Raw genomic sequence first — 22339 nt, 5'->3', positions numbered from 1 at the left:
AAACCACTCGCTCCACCAAGCTGGAAGGCTTTCCCCTCACTCCCACATCAGAACATTTTAAAATCCAGACTTCAGCTTCATCCATAATCCCAGGTTAGAATCTTGCTAGATTTTCTCATCCTGTTCTCTCCTTTTACATTCCAGGGAAAGCACGACTCCAAAAGGCCTTTGAGCTCCTCGAGGCCCTGCCACCAGGGCAGCCAGGCTTAGAGTTCTGCCTTCTGATCAGCTGCATTGTTCCTCAGTGACACTCCCTCAGTTGTTGTAGCTCAAGTGCCTAGAGAACACCTTCCCTAGATCTGCCCTAGTCAGGGCGATGGTTCTCTGACAACTCCCTGAGGAAGGTACTTGGGTGTGACAACAGGTCCCCAATCTTTTGAGCATAAAGAAGTGGTAGGGCCTGGAGAAATCTGACAGGTATTGAGAATTTGTTACTAAAGGCCAGCACAGGACTCCTGTGAACTACTTTGACAACTTTCAAAAAGCCCCTTTGAGGGCTCTGTTATCATTCACATTTCACAAAATGAGCAAGTCAAGACCTTCCCTAAAGACGGTAGGAATGAAGGACCAGCTATTTGAACCCAGCTGAGCCTTATGCCCTTTTGAGGCCAGGAGAGGACCTATTAGTACATTAGAGTGCTGTTAGCATTTTCCTAATTCAGGGCTTGGACTTCTGTAGTGGTTTCTCTTCACCCCCAGCCTTTCCTGCATATTCCAGAAGGCCAATCACAGAATCAGAATGTTTGGGATTAGGCCAATCATTCAGTTCTGAGCTCCCCACCAGCCTAGAGTTCCTCATGAGCTGTGCCCAGTGGGTGGTCCCCAGCTGTCAGGGCTGAGGCTCCTTTACCATCATGCCCTTCCTCCAACCAAGGGAATCTCATGATTTGGAAGAATTTACTTCCCAAAACACTGCATTTATGAAGGTGTTCACTTTCCATTATTTATTATTAACTGCTGATTAGAACTTCGGGCTGCCATGAGGTGGCCAGTATTACTTCCTGGGCTGGTAAAACTCCAGCCACCAGAAAGCCAATGGCATGGGGAGCTTTGCTGCCTGATGAGGCACACATAGGCTTTTTGGGGTACTGAGAGTAGTTGAGTTTCCTTTGTTACTTTTCTGCCTGTGTGGGTGGCTTGAATCTGCTATGCTGGGGTGAGCTCTCCAACTTGGGAACTACACACAGCATGATGGAGCTGAGCTTGGACTCAGATTTCTTGGCACTCAAGGCTGGGCTCTTTTCATTGATTCAGTTGCTTTCCAAACCTTATAAACACAGCCTCCCCTGCCACATACATTAAGAGTTCTGCTCTCTTGTTCCCTGGCCTGGCATTTAAAGTTCTTTATGATCTGAAGCCTGCTTACTTTTTCATTGTGCACTGTGCCCCCAAATGACTGCTCTGCTCTCACCCAATATTCCTAGTATCCCTTTAAATAAATTTGCAAATGTCAGTGTCCTGGTCTGGGACAGCCTAGCTTATTCTCCCCTCTGCCACAAGGCTTCAGCCTGTCATTGTCCTTACCACTGATGTGGCCCTTGGTGCTTTCTTGCCTCGGTGTGTACATCAAGTCAGGCCCAGGTTTTAGCCTTCTTGCACGCAGGCGCTGTGGAGCTAGGCAGATGAAGGAAGGTTTGCCTCCCCTGCTCTGTGCCTCTGGAAGCCTCTCACTAATGCCTGGCACGAACCTCACCTCAGGAGCTCAGGGAAGAGCCTCTCTGTGAGGGCCATTAAGCATTTGCATTCATCACCATGTTCTTGTTTTCCAGTTAGGGAATCAGAGGTGGGCCAGGACTAGATCACAGAACCCTCACCATTCAGTCTTTTCCTTAGTATCCCAAAGTAATACCAGGAAGTTGTTTATTTTTCCTCTTGGAAAAAGGTTAGTGGAGGAAGTATGACCCATCAGCAGAAGAAAACACTTACATATTCGGCCACTTAACCAATGAAAAAGGCAGAAACAATCTTTTCCCATTTATCTTGCTATCCTTCCCCAGAACCACCAAGAGCTACCGCTTGAGACTATGGGCAGCCTAGAGTTCACATTTTGGGATCTTCTCATCCGCCTGCTTAATGGAGGGCAGGAGGGCCCAGGGCCTCTCCACTGACCAGGATTCCTGCTACTAGAGCACAGCAGCTGGGGGTAAAGAGTAGCAATTTCCTGCTGGATCCTGAATCTCCCTTCTTATTCCCCTTTCTAGACCATCTGACTTGGTGAATCAAACTGATACTTTTCTAACCTAACAGCTTATTTCATTTTAGAAAAAGCTATCCTTTGCTTTGCTACACATTCAAAAGGGGGAGCTGGACAGAGCATTGAGTTTAATTATCAGGAAAGGGTGCCAGTGATTCTTCTCCCGGCTTCCTTCTGGCCTGCACCTTTCTTTGTAATTGTTCAGGGATTGAGGTTTGTTCCTGCCTCAGTCATGTGGATTTATAGTTTTTTTCCAGAGAGAAATTGAGGTGGTGGTGGTGGGGGGTGTTGAAGGAACACAATTACATGCATCTTCTGTCCCTGGTGCCTCTTTGTGCCTAAAGTTAGAGTCGAAAATCAATTAAGTGGAGTGTGTATGGCTAATTCGTTGAGCGTGCACTTCACACGTATGAGGTTCTGCGTTTAATTCCTGGTACCTCCTTTAAAAAAAAAAACCCACTAAGTTGTTAGTTAATGATTAAGAAAATCTACCACCTCTCCATAAAATCTCCAGTATCTGCCATTTGGCCCCAGTGTTAATTAAGAGTGAATTAGAACACTCAACCTACTGCATGCTGGAAAGGCGACTTCTGAGAGATAGTGGACTTGGGGCTTCAAAGGCCTTGAGGAGGCTTTTCTCAGGGTCAAAAGGAAGACTCACTGGAGGTGTTTTCTTCACTAAATAGGCTAATAGTCTTACCATCACTGCTCAGCACGTTACTGGTGAGCCAAGCTCCTCCTCTTCTGTGGCCTTTCTCATCCCTTCCCTAAACCCACTCTCTTTTGGGAGACAGTCTTACCAAGACCCTCATCCAGCTCTCAGAAGGTTCAATTTGTTTCCCATCCTGAAAAACCCAATAGAAATGACACTAAAGGAGGGGCTTTTGGCTGTGGATATTGCAGTACTTTCAGCTTTGAAGAATTTTCACCTTGATTCAGCCAGTATGATAGATTGGCCAAGGCCAGCTTTTTACTGCCTTTTGGTCCATTCTTACATGAGTTTAAGAGACCAGGGGGTCATAGAGTGCAGGACCATGGAGGGGCTTGCCCTACCGCTGAGCCCCACTCTCTACTGAAAGTGCAGTAAGAAATGAGGTGGCTGGGTATGGGTTGAAATGACAAATGATGACTCTTCTACAAACCTGGAGGTTTATTTCAACAAAATGTGAAAAGAGTGCATTTGAATCGTCTTGCTCATCAGGATATGCGTCCATTGAATTCTCACTGAGATAAGTGAAGGCTGCTTTGTGAACAAAGTGAATAGATACTATGGCAATCTCAGTTCAAGCATCATTTGTGCTCCTCCTGCCTCAGTAACCTGGCATGTGTGACGGGCTGTGGGAATATCAGCTTGCTCACGTTCTGTGGCTCAGTTTCTGATTCTCCCTATGAAAAATCCCTGCCTGGCGTAAGACCTAATAGGAGGAGCCCTGGGGGTGGGAGAGTTGGAATTACAGGGTTCTAGAGAGGAAACCTACTCAGTTAATGTGTTATGATTTGGTGGGATGGGGGAGGGGGAAGAAGGTAAAATGAGTGTCACCCACCCTGCCTCTGAAGAAATGCCAGTGCCATTCCTGGCTAGGACAGGCCAATTGAGGAAAGCAGGATAGTATACCATCTCTAGGTATGTGGGACTTCATTTATTACAGAAAAAGGTAGAGGAATAATTTGGTCAAAGAGTAATCCATTTTTTACTTACTGGGTAAGCAAATAATTTGTAAGCTTCTGGACTGAGAATTGTTCCCCAACTTTTCCCACCCTTCTTTGGTGCCAACAACTGCACCTTCCACCTCAGCCTGGCTGAGGCTCTGAGCTCCTAGGGGCAGTCAGTCATATATCCAGTCATGTGTATCATCAGACCCATTTGTACATAAAGTGTCTGCCTGTGGTTTAAAACTGTTGAGAAGTCCAGCAAATCTATTTGCACAAACAGTTCCTGAAGAAGGGCAAGTAGAGCTCTTTCTCGTGTGTGTGAACTATAGAGTTAAGGCTCAAAACTGTAGCTTGTAGCATACCACTGCTTCTAAAACATTCATGATTTCCTCCTTTGGCATCAGTGACAAACGCAATTAGCTATACTGTAACAACCAGATGCTATACCAAGCCCTGATCACTGGCCATGCTTGCTTCAGGAATACAGATGGGTGGACCAGTAAGCTCTGTTCTTGAATAAACTCGACCACCCCTGAGGGGGCAGGCCCCTGCTGCTGGCCCGGGAGGGACCTGCAAGACAGCAGCACCATTACTGAGTTGTAAATAATCTTAAGGTCATGTGGATTCTGTGTTCCCTGGGAGCCACCCCACCAGTCCATCACCAGGGCTTCTTTCAGCAGCTGTGGAGTGTCTGGCACACCTGTTGCCTGTGTACATTCCAGGGAAGAGACAGGACCAGAGGGGGTAGGAATGTAAACTTCTAGGAGAGTAGGGCATACTTGCCCTGGAAAGAGAGATGAGTGACTCTGTAGGCACCATTAACTTCTTGTAACTATCAAAGCTCCAGGCTTAATAGTAACAACCTTCCAAGTCCTAAGAAGAGAACACCTGGCTTGTTCTCTGTGGCATAAGTAACAAGTTTCCATGAGTGACAGGAAAGGGCAATGCCCTCTGGTTCCTTCCCCACCAAAACTCAGGCTTCAGCGTTGACTGTGGGGCCCTGGCAGAAGGGCCCTGCAGCCCCAGTCAGGTGCAACAGCTGGTTGAGCCATGGCACGCAGGGCAACAACCTTTCCATTTATTCTAAGAGAATTTAACCCAAGGTTGCAGCCTCCTAAATCAAGAATAACTTAAGTCTATTTCCTTTCTCCTTGGATTATGGTTTTGATTCTTCTCTGAGTTCCCATGGAATATGCAGTAGATTTCATGCTCTAAGGTATTTTGGTGTGGTTAAACTGGGAATAATTCTTCTCCCATGCCTGGTATGTGCTGGGCCTATGACCTCAGCCCCCTGGCCCTCCTCTGCAGCTTGTGGCTGCAGGCTCATGGGGCCAGGGGTGAGGGAAGGCTGCTGGGCAGCTCCTCACACTTTGTTGTGGTGTGCTATCAGGAGAGGAGGGGCAGCCCTGCTTTGGTGTCGCAAGACCTCACGGTACGTGCTTGTACCCTTCATTGCCTTCTCTGGGCCTTGTGCAGGGAGACAGGGGCTGCAGTAAGAGCAAGGGTAATAAATACTGAATAGGACAGGTGTGACTGGTGCGCAGGGGGGTGCTTTGTGAACCTATATCCCAGTATGTCATGCATAACCTGTAAACATATGAGGGGAAGTAAAATGCCACTTTGATTCCAGTGCTTGATTTCCGGTACCCTCTCATGACAGTGGTTTCAGTTGTTAAGAAGCAGCTCTAGCCCTTTTCTCTGGAGGCAGGACAGGGATGGGATGGGGCAGGAAGCTCTTCCTATGTTGAAGGGGAGTCCATTGTGGAGAGGATCCGTATGACTTCTGCTCTCTGAGTAGGTGAGATGTGCTGGGTCATATGGATGACGGAATCCATGGCAACCTCTGGATTGGCCTGTACCAAGCTGGAGAGGAAGATTTGGGATGGTGAAGAATAGAGAGAGAGAGAGGTATCTGTATCAGGGTAGCTTAAGAATTACTTAATAAACATGTTATTACTGTCTTACCTGATTTGTTTTCCTACATTAAAAATAACCCAAGCAGCAAGGGAGATAAAAGATGAACCTGAAAAACATCTTACTATGCCAGAAAGTAAGGAAATACTACAAAGACCACTGGGGGCACGTCACAAAGAGGAGCCAGTGGAAAGGGGCTCCCACTGGCCAAATCCAGGACAGTTTGAGCATCAAAATAATTAAGTATAGTAATGAACTATGAATCACTGGGAAAAAATGCATTAGTCTTTAACAGTAATGAACATGTAAATAAATGTGGGAGAAGGAAGGGTTTTTGCTTATAGGAGAAGCTGAATTGTGACTGGTAACTATAGAGGGAATGCTGGAGTTGGAAAGTCATTTTGCAACCAACATGGTAAAATCTGGATCAAACAAGAATCACCAATGGATGGTAAATTTAGGGAGAATTTTTTTTTCTTTAGGAGGTACTGAGGATGGTACCCAGGACATGGGAAGCAGGCACTCAACCACTGAGCTACACGTGCTCCCCTTAGGGAGGAATTTTAACAAGGAGTAGGATATCTGCATAGTTCTAAAGTATCTCCCCATAGACTGCTTATTAGGTTCATGGGTGGGGGAAACACAGTAATTACTCAGGTGGAGAAATCAAATAACATTTGACCAGGTGGTTGAAATTAACATCACAAGGGGCCAGTGAACATCATGTGCCTCCAGATGGGAGACCCTGAGAAGGATGCAGCATCACTGATGTAATATTCCTGCTGAAAATGTATAACCTGAATCTAATCATGAGGAAACGTCGGGGAAAAAGTAAAAATGAGGAATGTCCTCTTACAAAAAAAGTGTGGGGGTTGGGGAAGACCATATAAAAAAGGCAATGCCATAAAAGACTAAAAGAAAGGTTGGGGAAATGCTCCAGATCAAAGGAAGCTAGAGAGACCTAACCAAATACAATATTCGACCTTTACTGGAGGGGGAAAAAAAGACATAATTGGCTCAATTTTTTAAAAATTGGAGTATGAATGGTAGATTAAATAAAAGCTTATATCAATGTTAAATTTACTAAAATTGATTTTACTGTGACTATATAAGAGAATATCCCTATTCTTAGCAAAAACACTGAAGTATTTAAGGGTAAAAGGCTATGGCATATATAACTTATTCTTAAATGGTTCAGAACAAAAAAAATATATATAATATATTATATATATATGAGAGAGCAAGCACACACAAATGATAAAGTAAATGGAGTAAAATGTAAACAACAGGTAAATCTGGGTACAGATATATATATAGGGATATTTGTACAATTTTTATTTTTATAACTTTTCAGCAGGTGAACTGTTTCCAAATAAAAAGTTAAAAATATGTCCCCAGCAGTCTTCACCACTCATCCCATGGAGAAGACTAGAAGAAGGTGGAGGCAGTTTCCCAGGAAACACCATGTAATCAGCCTTACTCACAGAATCATTCATCCAGTTTGAGTATCTGCATTTTGAACTAATAGGTGGGCACAATGAACTAAGCCTTCATCTTGCTAGAGATTACTCAGTGCCCCTGGGGACTAGTAGCCGAGACAGAATTGTACTTCAGGGCTCTATTTTCATCTGTGGGTCAACTACAACAGGGTCAACTACAGCAGTCTCAAATAGAGACCACAAAGATGAAAAGGCATTATCTCAAGATTTGTTCTTAAACTTTTTATCCCAAAGAAATTAACCCCACTTCTTTCAAGCAATTCTCCCCCTCTGCTGGTCTCACCTGCGGATCTGCTTGAGGACATAGTCTCTGCTGATATATTTGATGTTTTCCTCTATTACTGAGCGAACACCATCTTCATCAGTCAGCTGTTTCTCCAGCCATTCCACCAGATCCTTATTATTGTCCCAAACATAGGCCTGCAAACAGATGATCTTGTTCAACCTCCAGGGGGTCAGGCCAGGCCTGGATCTGATTATTCAATAACTGGAAAGTTCACAGCAAAAGCTTGTGCAACAACAAAAAGTTGTTCACAGGTCCCAAGACAGGAACTGTACTTGGTCCTCCTTTCGATACACACAAGATGCATGTTCAGAGCATGTCTAGGACTTTCTAGAGGGCATCATTGTGCACACTCTTTTGTCTTGTCAGACCCCAGGTATACCTAGGCTACTGAGGCTAAGAGAATTCGATAACTTGACAGATCTGAAATAGCTGAAGCCCAAATTATTTAGTAAAGTGGGAATTGAGGGGGAAGGGTTGTTTATTCAGTGTTTTTAAAAAAGAAAGGTGTGCTTCTTAAGGAATTGAGACAAATCTTAGAATGGAAGTTTATAGTCCCAGCCAGGCCTGATGGATGAGTTGCTTTGCGTTTCCTGGACTGTGCCTCAGCCTTTGGGCTGTGGAAGGCTACTGGAACACAGCCCACCGTCTTCAACAAAGCACTGAGGGGACTGTTGTGAGCGAAGTCCTGCTGTGAGGTTAGAGTCACTAGGTCAGAAATCTAACCCCCATTTTATTATATGGCGGAGTATTCAAAAGGGTCAAGATGTCTATAATCCCAAAAGTCTCAACAAACCACCTCTCACCTTCTTTTTTCAAGATCATTTAGCTGAGTATTTCCTTTGGTAGTTGATGACATAATAATTCAGGAGTGTGTTAGAAGCCTAATAGCCTTCTCCTTGCTCTCTTCTCTTCTCATTTTCTTTACAAATCATTTAGGAATCGTTTTGTTAATGGTTTCCGGAAAACCAAGTACCACCATTAGGGCTCATTCATATTTATGTCATTTTGTTTGGGTAATTAAACACAAGGCTCGTCATTTAAAGGTGTGCTATCCTTCTCTGTTATCACTAACGAAGTCAAAGTCAGAATGACAATGAGTGTGGCGCTGTAATTTAATAGGTGGGTGCATTAGCGACCATCAGAGGCTTTGAGGCTTGAGGTGTGGTGACATGAAACCTGCATACAAGCCATAGCGCAAAAGCCACAGCTCTAACTACAGGGCCTGCAGAGACACAGAGGAACATGTTTTCATCATACCCTTCAAGAGGCATCAAGCAATAAGAAAATAAGCATTGGGCTGTTTTTCAACTACTTTGTACCTTTGAAAAATAATGATTTCTCTTCAGATTCTCACTTCTCCTTCTCTAACTTAGTTGGCAAGTTAACTGCAACTGGTTATTTATTATAGGTTATCTCACTGACTTCCACATTCCTAAAACTTCTTAAGGAGTCTTTCACATTTGAGACTACCCTAGGATTCAGGATCAGCAACACACCTTTTCTAGCTCTTTCTGTAGTTCTTCTAGGCCCAATTCTGCCAATCTTGGTTTTAATCACCATTTAAAAATCAGACCTCCAGTTAAGGCAGGGCACACCTGGGCAATCCTTTCTACTTCTCTGTATCTCGGTTCAAGACTAACATCTCTTGAAGCTAAAAGGTGGGAAGGTATTTTGTTTCTAATGAAAGGAGGTACCACCTCAATCCCTGTGGATAAGGGGATGGGCTGGGTAGCAATGTTTTTTCACTGTGATTATTTTAACTCACTCTTGTGTCTTAGCTTGCCGTATACCCATATATGGATGTATATACACCTGCAATCCTAACTGCTGCCACTTGAACTCTGACGTTTCCATTTCCATCACTGGTAGTTTAGACTTCTGCTCCACTGTTTGAGGACTTCCACATTTATGAAGATTTGGGGGGAAGGCAAAACTAAAATAATGAATGCTTCTTGGTTTGCAGAATGGGGAGAGAAAAGCCCACCTAGATTTATCCGAGAGTTCCAAAGCCTTTAGTTTAGGAGAATATTTAATACGCTTATTAATCATTTTTAATCCATTTGCTTTTAATTAAGAAACAGCATGATGCTTTCCTATCAACATATGCCAGAGAGCAGATTAATTGTGGCTTAAGATAACTCTCCTTGATTGGTGTAATGTATTAGCTATCAAGACGCCTGCTTTTAACGACGCTGAGACACTACACTGGAAAGCCAGCTACCCTCTAGAGAAAACTCTCTGCCTTCCCCTCCTGCAGCCATAGAGTATGCTAGGTGTTTAAATTAAACATTTAAAACATTCTCAGACAGGATGAGAGCAATGCATTCTACGTTTTAGAGCTGTTATTCTAGTCAACCCTTTGAATATATGGGCCCTATATAGGAAAGGGTTGCTATTCACTCAAAGCACAACTTGATGGTAGGCACCAAGCCAAAGCCCTGATAAAGTTTAGTTCACAGCCCAGAGCACATATCACAAAGGCAAAGGTATCCTAAGTCCTAATCGACTGTATTGTAATAAACAAACTTAAGCGCCATAGTGGCACTGGTTTTTCTCAACGGAATGGGGAGGGGGTAGGTGAGGTATAAACATACTGCTGGGGGAAGCAGATATGGCTCAAGTGATAGAGCTTCCACCTACCATATAGGAGGACCTGGGTTCGGTCCCTGGGGCCTCCTGGTGAAAAAAAGAAGTGAAAGCATGCCCACGTGGCAAGCCACTGCCCATGCAGTGAGCAAGTGCCTGGGCGGTGAGCCAGTGCCCTGTGCAAGTGAGTCACGCAGCAAGATGATGATGCATCAAAAGAGAGACAAGGGGAGAGTCAAGGTGAAGCACAGAAATTAAGAACTGAGGTGGTGCAATTGACAGGGAAGCTTTCTCCCCATCAGAGGTCTCCAGGATCGAATCCTGGTGAATCCTAGAGAAGAGAAAATGAGAAGAGAAGACAACACAGACAGCAATAAAACAGCAAGGCGGGAGAATGGGAAGGGGAGAGGAAATAAAAACAAAGAAATAAATCTTAAAAAACAACAACAACAACATACTGCTGGGACTCATTTCCTCTACTTGGGAAAAGCAAGGCTCCCTTCCAGTGAGTCTGGGAGTCTACAGTCCTTGTTCACCTCCTTAAAGCACTACTGTACGCAAAACTCATCATTCCAGCCATCTAAAATGATGGGCCAACCTTATTTCCCCCTTTCAAAAAACTATTAGCATATCCCTCCTTAAAATTATGAAAATACAGCTGGTCATTCCTTGTATTCCAGTGTGAATTTTAAGCAAGTATGAAATGCTGGGCTGCTAACCTCATGGCAGGCCTTGGCCCATATGTAACCTACCTGACATTTGTTTTAATCTGAATATTAAAATACCAAAAAAAAAAAAAAATCACAATAGTATCCCTACAGTAATAAATGGTCAGCAGACACTTATCTTTAGCTATTGCTGCTTCAGTGGATAAGTAACTCAGATACTACTTGGCCTCACTAACTGTATGTAATCAGTCTATCTCAAAAATTCTAAATGACCTGTGGAAGGTTTCATTTCTAATATATCAGACCGTCCCGAGCCCTCCTTAGTCAATGGTATGGCAGGGCCAGGGAGTGACCAGGGAACAACGTGATGGCCGTAAGCTCTGATTGCCATCATGGCCTACAAAGAGCCTCACTTTATGAATTGCCTTGAGACACCTCTTGCCAGTGAGGATCCTTTCCGTTCTGATCTTCCAGACTTCTAGAAGCCCGATTGCCCAGTGTGGGTGGAGGGTGAGGATGGGGTGGCACATACATCCAGGAGTATACATACTTTGGAAAGACACTTTAAAGATGTATTCTTACATAAAGTCAAGACCTATCCAGCTGGAGCTCAGTAAGGTCATAGCACAACAGCAAAAGCCATGTGGGCAGGGCGGCCTGCTAGACTCCATCACCTGAGAGATATCCCAGGCTCAATCTCAAGCCCACACAGGGTCTAGTAATGCTTTCTAGGTTCTGCCTTATCTCCTTCCTCCCTGGCTCTAAATAATTAGTTTGGTGCAAGAGACTTAACCATGGGCAGCTTCAGGACAGGCTTTGGAGAGAGAGAGTAAATCAAGCAACCCTATCAGTGGCGTTTTTCCATTAGCATTCTCACAACGGTCTCCACTGACCAATCTTTTCATTTGGAAACTCAGAATGAGAGTGAGTGAGTAGCTATCTATTACAACCATTCTAGGTTGTGGAGTACAGGTGAGCAAACCAAATCAAAGAACAGTTACGGAGATTTTACTGTGCTCATGCAACTGACTCTGAGAAGATCATGTTATACATGTCAAACTTTTAGTTTAGTATGTTATTTTTTTTTTTTTGACCCACTAGTGAGGAAAAGGAAACTAGCATATTTTGAGTGTCTACTGAGTGTCAGACATTTTGGTCAATAGTTTGTTATTTACAACTCAACCCTATGAAATAAATACCCCCATTTTACATATAAGGAAATGGAGGCTTGAATAATAAGCTTAAGCCAGTCCATGGCAAAGCTGAGCTCCAAAAGTTTGTGAGATTCCAAAATCCATGTTCTTATCATTGTTCCATGAAAAGTTTTAATTTCAGTTTCTACTACTGGGGTTTGGGAAAAATCAGCCTATTTGGAAAAATGATACAAACACTGAATATCTCAAATTGTGAATCTAAAAATCAGGAGCAAAAACATGCCCATGAAACAAATGTGTGCCATGTTCTTACAATCCAATTTAAACTACAGCTCTTGTTTGTTTTTGCAGGGAGCTGTAGTGATGTTTTTCTTCTGCCTGCAGGGAAACTACAAACCACAGGCCTGCTTTTTTCCTACAATAGGACTGTTTCTGTAGATTCAAAGAGACCCTATTATTCATTGTAACAGATACCTCAAAGGGAAAAAAAGAATTACAAAGCTCGGTTATAACATCATGGTGTCTTCAAATTTTCTACTATGGAATCTCCTTTTTCAGGATTAAGATTAACAAACAAATTATCTGGAAAGTGGCTGTGGCTCCTGTCTACCATTATGGGAGGCCCTAGGTTCATGTCCTGGGGCCTTGTGAAGTCAGGCTCGCCTGCAAGCCGCGTGGAGAACCGACTCAGCAAGGTGAAGCAACAAAAAGGGAGACAAGCAAAAAATGCAGAAGAGCGTGCAGCGAATGGACACAGAGAGCAGACAACAAGTGAGCCACAAGGTGGGGGGCGGTAAGTAAAAATAATAAATACTGACACAGAAGAACGCACAGCGAATGGACACAGAGAGCAGAGAGCAGACAGCAAGCAAAAGGCTGCAAGGGCGGGGGGAAATTATCTGGGGGAGAAAAGAACACATAGCACAGTTAACAGAGCTATCACAAAATGTCTTTCACTACTAGTAACTCAATAAGGACTGGTGCAAAGCCAGAGTCTAGGCTCAGCCAGTTTTTGCACTTGAGAAACAGCACAAAACATCACTGTTTTTTTTTTTGTTGTTGTTTTCTTTTGAGGTACCAGGGCCAGGGACCTTGTATATGAGAAGCCAGTACTCAACCGAGCCACATCTGCTTCCTGAGTTGGTTTTTTTCGTTTGTTTTGCTTGTTTTTTTTGTTTTTAGGAGGCACCAGGAACCGAACCTATGACCTTCCATGTGGGAAGCAGGTGCTCAACTGCTTGAGCCACACCCACTCCCACAGTATCACTGTTTGAACAACAACAAGCATTCCTAAGCACTTAATGGATTCTGTGGCAGCCCTTCAGAAGCAGCACAGACTGCTTTTTAACATTGCAACACTGTATTCTCTCAAGGGCACTGCAGATTTTATCACCCCCAACTAAAGTAGGTCCTGCTGAGCCTGCAGAATATGGAAGGAGGTTTCCAAGCCACATGCCCTGACATCATAGGATCATCCATCCTCACTTTCTCTCCTTGGTTGTCCTCTCAAACTGAGAGCTCGAGAGAAAATTCTTTTGTAGATGAGATCAAGGGAAACAGCCTCATTTCTTGGGTATAGATAGTTCCCAGTGCCTTCAGGCGGCCTTCTCCTGAGCTATGGGGCAGGGGTTGTCTTTTGCACTTGATTTCAAGCTAGGAGTCTGTGTAAATAGTCAACTGTACTCTCCATTGATAAGAAATGACAATGACCTATTTCACACACACTATCCCTATGGGAGCAGGACACTGAAGGGGCCCATCTACTCACTTCACGCTCCGAGGGGAAGCTATTCCTTTTCTTCTTTGTGCCTACTGAGGCTGCACGCATCCATTAGTCACTCATGTGGGAGGAAGGCAGTGTAGCTTTTTCCAGCCTCCCCACCCCCACCTACTCCATTTCCCTAGCTGGGCACTCTTAACTGGAGAACAACCTCTTTATTTTGCACTTGCGTGACTTTCAATGCCAACTTCCACTAGGAGCTGCCAGTAGCCACTGACAAAACTGTCTCACTTAATTATGCCACAGACTGACCTTAATCTGAACCAAATGTCGCACAAGGCTGAGCTCCCCTGCTGCACATCTGAGATATATATCCAAAGCAGCTTTTTGGTCATAAAGAAATGGGTAGGCTTAACGCAAAGGTGAATCACCGAAGCATCCCAACTGACTAGCTATAAAATGGATGGCACACCTTGGAGTTCCTTTCTGAACTAGCTAGCAGCAGCTTCAGGCAACACTTTCCAGGAAGAGGCGTGAGTCCCCCATCTCCATGGGCCAGGACCCATCATGCCACCATGGTCACCCAGCCTTGCAACAATACCCTAACCCAGTAATCACCAATGTTTCTGATCATACACCTATCAGAACATTCAACACATATTTTCAGCACATACTACCAATACTCTGATATGAATGTATATATAATTTATATGATTTACTTTTAGTCCATACACTAATTACTAATAAAGGTTAATTTCTTTTTCTTTGTAAAAGTTCTTTATAAAAGTTCTACCAGTTTCTCCCCATTTTCCTGTGGACTATTTGCGCAGCTCACGATGAAATTACTCTTCTCACTATGCCAGGGAAAATGCTAGTGTCCTTGCTACCTCGTCCTGGCCTCAGACCTGCCCCATCCACAACCCTGAGGCAAGAGCACCAGGGAAGCCATCTCATTGGGGTCACTCTCCATGAGAGCACCCCAACAAGATGCCGGGCTTATAGTTCCCTGCATGCAGGGTGGATATTTCCTCCCAGTTCTGATTTGTATCAGAAGACCTTTACCTCTAGTCAAAGCATCTCCTGCCTAAATTACTACCAGCTCCTGATAGGCTTCCTGTTCTTGCCATTTAATTCCACCCTCCAAATAGCCCTCCAAGTGGTCTTTTAAAAACACAAATCAGGGAAACGGACTTGGCCCAGTGGTTAGGGCGTCCGTCTACCACATGGGAGGTCCAAGGTTCAAACCCCGGGCCTCCTTGACCCGTGTGGAGCTGGCCCATGCGCAGTGCTGATGCGTGCAAGGAGTGCCCTGCCACGCAGGGGTGTCCCGGTGTAGGGGAGCCCCACGTGCAAGGAGTGCGCCCGTAAGGAGAGCCGCCCAGCGCGAAAGAAAGTGCAGCCTGCCCAGGAATGGCGCCGCCCACACTTCCCGTGCCGCTGATGACAACAGAAGCGGACAAAGAAACAAGACGCAGCAAATAGACACAGAGAACAGACAACCGGGGGGGGGGGGGGGAATGAAATAAAATAAATAAATCTTTAAAAAAAAAACACAAATCAGAGCATGCCATTCTGCTGCTTAAAATACCTCAGTGGCTTCCCATGAACCTCAGGTAAAAGTTTAAACTCCTCAACACAGTGCACATGGCCCTGTATGAGCAGGTCCCTGCCCATGTCCTCTAACCTGACACTCAACCTTGGAGCCATGCTCAACTATCTGCAGTTCTGTGAACACAAGAAACTCTTGCTATCAGGTCTTGGAATACTGTTGTTGGTAATATTCCTCCTCCCACCCCAACCTTTTCACCCGGTTAATTCCTACTCTGTTTTAGGTCTCTGCCGAGACATCACTTCCTCCAGAAGTCTTCTCAGATATTCCCTCTCTGTCCCCAAAGAGTGGGCCGGGTGTCTTTGCTCTGTGTTCCATGGTGTCTGGGCCTGCATATTGAACACTGGCCTCACTGTTGTACAGGACCTTGTGACTTATCTATCTCCCCCTCTAGAGGGTGAGCTCTGTGTGGACAGAGACTATTTCTACTTTTTTCACTGCTGTGTCCCCAGGGCCTAGTGCAGAGTCTGGCATGTATTAAGTTTATTCAAAAAGGTCTGCTGAATTAATGAGTTTCAAAGTGCCCTACCACCTTTTCTAACAGATACCCTGGTGTGTTATTGTGGAGGGAGGGGTAGGAGGAAGGAGTTAGGGATTAGACCTACATGCTTTCTTTCTACTCCTGCCCTTAAGAGACCTGGGGATTCTCAGAGGACAAGTCTTGTGGTCCTCAGGTGTGGGTGAGGAGCATAGCATGGATGTACCTACCTTCACTGTTCCTTCCACCTCCACAAACCAGCGCCTCAACATGGCCTGGATCTGGCCATCAGTCAGCTCGGGGTTGGCTTTGTGGATTTTGTTCTTGACCAGGTCTTCCAGCAGGACACGTCTCAGCCTCCAGTAGAAGAAGGTACGGGATGTTTTCCAATCCAGGATGTCCTACACGCAGATAAGAGTAAAATTTGTCATCCTATCCCTACTCCCTGCTCAATGCTCAGTACAGAGAGAACCCCACAGGGACCAAAACTTACTCTCCTGTTAAGCTTTTCAGAGACTCAAGAACTGGCTGTGAGCTTCCAGCACCTCCTGATGTCTCACTAATCCAGAACTGCAGCCCACATGCCCTCCCCACAGAGACGACTACAGCACGGTGTACAGCATTGGGCCTGGCTAACGCTAACCCCACACATGACTGTTTTGTAGAAGAATCTGTGAATCCCCAGATAACCAGAGAGTGAGTAACTGGTTTTGAACAGATAGCTCAAATGAATTACAAGTAGATCAAATGTGAATTTGCTGCTGCTGGAACCTTGACAGTGTAATAATCCCTGGCCTGAGGACCACCTGGGAACCTCCTGCCAATAAAGGCACATGTGACTCAGTTTCCCACCAATATAATGGAGCTTACCTCCTAAGGAGTCCAGAGAAACCTAAATGATAAATTGTTTTACGATGATAATGGATATAGAAAAGGTGAAAAAAAAATTGAAAACATTTGATCTGTGCATGCTGTTTTTCTCCAGTCACAACGGCTCCCTGCTTGTTGAGGCTAAGTGCACGAGACGTACACACACGCTCTCTTGTGGGTCTCTGACAAATCAGGAGAAATGGCACCTACTGTACTTACATTAATAACACCCTTCTCTTGCATCCGGCCTGGTGTGTCATGCAAGTCAGCAAACTGCACAGCTACCTGATGGTAAATGGGAATTAGGAATTCCTCCCGCTCCTTCAACTTGTTCTCCAGCTCCTTCCGCTCAGCTGCGCTTAGCTCTGGGGTGCCTGCAATTAGATAAACTTGCCCATCATCCTTTGTGATGGCAGGAATCTCTGCACAGAAGCAGCTGGTCATGGGAAGTTCAAGATTGTCCAGCCTCCTTTCTTCTGTGGCCTGGATCTTCATTGTCCTTACCACCTCTTTGCTGAGTAACAGGACTCTAAGAGAGATGCCAGACCTGTATACTTGCCTTGCTACACAGAGTGCACATTTCCTTTTTTCCCTGTGACAGTCACAACTGCAAAAGCAGCTGTGGGAGCCCTTCTCTCCCCAGCCCTTTTGTGTAGCAAGTGTGAACAGCTATCTAGAGCCTGTACCTCTTATCTCACTGCCTAAAGACAACGCTCCTCCTTCCCCAGAGGGGCTAGGGCTAGCACTTCTGTGGCCCCATGCCCATCCACTGCTGACTAGGGAGAATGGTTGGACTCTTCTGAGTGTGGGATGTTGTAGGAGAGCACAAATGGCAGTTCTTGTTTCCCCATGTCTATACCAGATAAGGCTGAAATAACTCCTAAAGTTGCAAGCTGCTTTCTCAACAAGCTCTAATCTCAAGTTTGGATACTCCTAAACTCAAATTAATAGGACACATCTGATTAGAGCCAGATTAGTGTGTCTCGTGTTAGCTCAGTATATTAGTCAGCTCCTATTCTCCCCTCTGGGTGCTGCCTGAGCCAACCCCTGACCAGAGTGACAAGACATTCTAGTTCTTGGGCTAAAAGACAAGGAAAGGGAAAAAAGAGAGAGGCAGTCCATAAACCCCATTTGGCTCACCAACCTTATATCCACACAGTACCCTTCATCAACGGAGACTTGAGAATTCCTTGTAACAAAGAAGATCCACCCCTGCTGCCTCCCTACCCCCCAATCAATAATGTCCCGGAAAGGTATTGCTATGTTTTGCTTTCTTCTTAATTACTCTCAGAAAGGGACCTGGAATCAATTCTGAAAATTTAGCAGCCTGCCTAGTAAGAAGGAGTAAGTCTAGCTAAAGGAGCAATAGGTGATAGCTCTCGGTGTTGGGGACAACCTGAAGTGCTTTGTCACCAAAGCTGACAAATAAATACATGGCCACAGGTGATGGGATGCAGAAGAGAAAGGTCTATTTCAAGCATGCCTGTCTGGGAACAGGTCTTGTTTTTTATGCCACTATGAATCATATGCCATAAACAGCCTTGGGCTGCTGAGTGAGCCATAAGTATTATACATAAACACATGTTAACAGAACAGGGGTGTAACTATAGGACCTAGTTTCATTTTTATGAGGCTTTTGGATGCCCAACTTCATCTCTCTCTCTTAAACTTATCACTCCTTTAAAACTGTGATGAAGGGTGCTCAAGGATGACTATCTTTTCTCAGCATACCAAGGATCAGCACTGACCTACTGCTTCAGGTCCCTGACACCTCAGCAGAATTCTTTTCAAAACAGGTAAACAGTGTAAGAGCAATGGATCCCACACTATGGGATGGGGTGAAGGCCCACGCACTCCAGTGTGGATCTGAATGAACTGAGCCCTGCCTGGAGAATAGACAGGAGGAGAGCTAAATGCTTTCTTCTGAGATGAGACTTTCTCAGAATACCCTTGATAGGGAAGCAAATGCTTTTCCTTCTCCACTGAAAGGAACCAAGACTCCTTGCAGAAATAGCTGATTCCAGGGCTGGAGTAGGGAAAAATAGAAGATGACCCCGGAACAGTAGAATAACAATAAATGTAGAAGGAATTAGAAAAATCACCATTTTACAAGCATCATAGTAACTGATTCGACAGGAATTATCACAGGATTCTAACATTAGTGGGTGAAAGTTTGAGGAACAGAATATTCATATTCAAAGTATCTCCTCACAAACTACTTATTAATTACAAAGGGACCAATGGTAACTGTATAGTGGATTAACCTAGTGAACAAAACCTTAAACAAGTAATCAAAGCTGCCACCATCAGTAACAGGACACATTGACATCATGTACCCTCCTGCTAAGAACATAACATCACTTCTGCAATATTCCTACCAAAAATGCTTAGCCTGAATCTAACCATGGGGAAATATAAGACAAACCAAACCGAGGAAAATGCTACCAAAACACTTGGCCTATTATTGTTAAAAAAATGTCAAGCTCATGAATGACAAAGAAAGGTTAAAGAAGGATTCCAGATTAAAGAAGACTAAAAATTGCAATGTGTGGTTTGGGATTAGATCTCAGATCAGCGCAAAACCAAAAACAAACAAAAAAAAACTACAAAGGACATTATTGGGACAACTGGTAAAATCTGAATATGAACCATGGATCAGACAGTAATCTTGTAGCAATGCTATAATATCTGATTTTGATAAATGTATTGTGTTTATATAAGAGAAAGTTCATGTTCTCGAGAAAAGACACACTAAATATTTATGGATAAAGGGGTAGGATTGTCTATGACTTCTCTTGAATGGTTCAACAAAGAAAATATGTGTATAGGGAGGGAGGGAGAGGGGAAGGAGAATGGGAATGGAAGGAGAGTACACACATGTAAGAATACACAGATGATAAAGTAAATGGTTCAAAATATCAACAACTGGTAAATCAGAAGGGTATCAAAAGTTCTCTGGGGAATGGATGTGGCTCAACTGACAGAGTATCTGCCTCCATATGGAGGGTCCAGGGTTTGATACCTAGGGCCTCCTGACCCCTGTGGTGAGCTGGCCCATGTGCAGAGCTGCCGCACACAAGGAGTGCAGTGCCACACATGGGAGTGCCCCATGTGCAAGGAGTGAGCCCTGCAAGGAGAGCCGCCTTGCGTGAAAAAAGCGCAGCCTGCCCAGGAGTGGCGCTGCACACATGGAGAGCTGATGCAGCAAGATGATGCAACAAAAAAGAGACACAATTTCCCGGTGCTGCCGAGGGTGCAAGCGGACACAGAAGAACACAAAACCGAGTGGACACAGAGAGCAGGCACTGGGGGGGAGTAAGGGGGAGATTAAATAAATTAAATAAATCTTAAAAAAAATAAGTTCTTTGTATGACAATATCCTTGTTAACTTTTCTGTGAAAATAATATCAAATGAAAAAGTTTAAAAAGTTAGCCAATCTAAAAAAAAGTCTTTCCTGGCTCCCCACTATGTAATAATTTGTAATCAAAGCTAACATTTATAGAGCACTGGGTGCCATTCTAAGTGCTTTAGATCTATTAATTCATTTAATCCACACAACCTTATGAAGTTGGCATTGTTATGACCCCATCTTATAGGTGAGGACACTGAGGCACAGAGAATTTATCAAGTTACAAAACTAGAAAGTGACAGGGCCAGGACTCAAATGCAGCAGGTTGGCTCCAGAAGCCTTTGAACCCTGTATTGTGGTGTTGCTACTTGCTTATTTGGGGTCAGCAGTGCTTCAGTAGTAGTATTCTAGAATTTCAGGAAATAATTGGCAGACTCCTGGCTGATAAAGCTTAAGTTTCATCTTTGTCTTTTTCCACAGTTAAGAACAGAACAATGTCTGTAATAATTCTCATTCTGTAAGTCAGACACTATTTACTAGTCAGGCCCAAGATTTAAGGTTAGCACCTCCTGCTAACGTGAGATCAAGTAGGTAAAATCACAGCCCTGCCTGGGGGTGAGGGAAGGCAGGACTGTGGATGTGGCTGAACAGGAGCTATAGCCCTTATGCTTCCTCTGGGTAAACAACCAATAGTGCACTTGTATGCATGTACAAAAATATATGGACCATATATAACACATATTTATTGAGCATATGCTATATGCCAGGCATTTCAGAATCACATAGCTCCTAAGTCACCATGTGCAATCTGACCCAGGTCTGATAGCTGCTAACACTATGCTGCCTGGCTGAATATCTGAATGCTACTGAGTGCTTTCCAAGTTGCTTCACAGACATTATTTCTAATCCTTATAACAGTCCAACTTTACGCAGGGTCTCCATCTGACAAATGAGAAAAATGAGGCTCTAAAATGTAAAGTGACTTGTCTAATAGCATCCAGCTCTTAAGTGGCAAAGTCAGGATCTACCGTTAGATCTGGCTGTCTCCAAAGCCCGTGTTCTTTCACATTAAATGGTACTGAAGGTGGCCAAGCAGGTATCCTGTCAGTGGACACAGTAAGGGCAACAAGCTGGAGAGTTTGGTTCATTTTGCTAGAAAGGAGCTAAAAGTAAGGCTCAGCAGCAGTTGTGAAAGAAAGAGGACTTGTTGGCTGAGGGGTAGAGCATTCTGGGAAGAAGGCCTTAGCTTTACCAAGTTGGAGGGATAAAGAAGGCTGGTTCCTGGGCTATCAAAGCTCTCACCAACCCAATCAAGCTATTCTAGGGCTTTGAAAGAATAACAAAATAAACACCTGTAATGCTCTGGCCCTCCTGAGCTTGGGAAGACCACAGCATCCCCCCAAGGGCTACCTTGTTTGATTCCTCAGTAATGCTTCTGACCACAGTTCAAGACCTACCTCAAAAAAGCATCAAAGGAAGGAAAAAACAGAGGTAGAGAATCTGTATATTTTAAAGTATGCACAAAAGGCCAAAGATTTGTGTGCTCTATTTTAGGTGGAAGGTTTTTTTTTTTTCCTAAATTTTATTTTCTAAAAATAAAAGGCTACTTTTAAGCTAGTTATACTCTTGTGTTGCACACTGAGGGCCCTCTTACTCCATGTACAGCAAAGTAGCTAGCCCTGGTAATGATTTAGGGGAGATTAACAAATATGTCAATGTCTATTTTCTGCTTAATTTAAAAGCAGTGTCTATAAAGATTTTTGACTTCTGAACCCTGCTCTCCTGAAAGAAAGAAGGTAACAATGAGGAGGGGGATAAAGAGTGATTATCCTATCATTGATCGTTTGTCAGAAGCATTTCTTATTCACTGGACTATTGTAAAAAGCTAAGCTCTTGATCAATCCTGTAAGCTCCCTGTACAATTAAATATCTTGAAATGGTTTTCTTTCTTTTCTAGCCAGAATGCAGGGCCTCAGGGTTTTTAGGAAAGCAAGCTGGTATGTGTGCGTATGTGAGTGTGTTTAAGAATACACTATGGAGAGGAAAGTCATTCTCTTCTAGACACCTACTTTAGGAAAAGCTTGAAATGGGAAATAAAGGAAGATTACCCCCCCAACCTTTCCTAACCAAAAAAAAACAAAACAAAGCAAATCAAAAACCCATGAAATCATAAAAATCCAACATTATAATTTGAAATTCTTAAAGTTAAATACAGAAAATGTATTACTAGTCTGATCAAATAATATGTAACACTGTTGAGTTTCTATGTGCTAGTGTTATTCTAAGTACTTTTCATCTCATTTAATCCTCACAACTCTAAAAGATCTTTACAGATGAGGAAACTGAGGCATAAAAACG

At 43.9% G+C, this 22339-nt stretch overlaps 1 protein-coding gene across 3 annotated transcripts in view; it reads right to left on the bottom strand.

Annotated features, from left to right (window-relative positions):
• Positions 1-3326: 3326 nt before the first annotated feature.
• ACACA (acetyl-CoA carboxylase alpha) overlaps positions 3327-22339 on the bottom strand; it is a 413948-nt gene continuing 394935 nt past the window's right edge. For all 3 annotated transcript variants that reach the window (XM_071210521.1, XM_023584057.3, XM_004476381.4), the window contains 4 exons: positions 16851-17005; positions 15992-16162; positions 7544-7680; positions 3327-5710 (listed from right to left, as the gene is read on the bottom strand). In XM_071210521.1, coding sequence (XP_071066622.1) covers positions 5587-5710; positions 7544-7680; positions 15992-16162; positions 16851-17005 — 587 coding nt within the window. In that variant the 3' untranslated portion in view covers positions 3327-5586. The remainder of the gene's footprint in view (positions 5711-7543; positions 7681-15991; positions 16163-16850; positions 17006-22339) is intronic.

This window comes from Dasypus novemcinctus, chromosome 21, assembly GCF_030445035.2.
Source record: "Dasypus novemcinctus isolate mDasNov1 chromosome 21, mDasNov1.1.hap2, whole genome shotgun sequence".
NCBI lineage: Eukaryota > Metazoa > Chordata > Mammalia > Cingulata > Dasypodidae > Dasypus > Dasypus novemcinctus.
The sequence above is the reverse complement of the archived record's forward strand: the minus strand, read 5'-3'. Positions and strand labels throughout refer to the sequence as shown.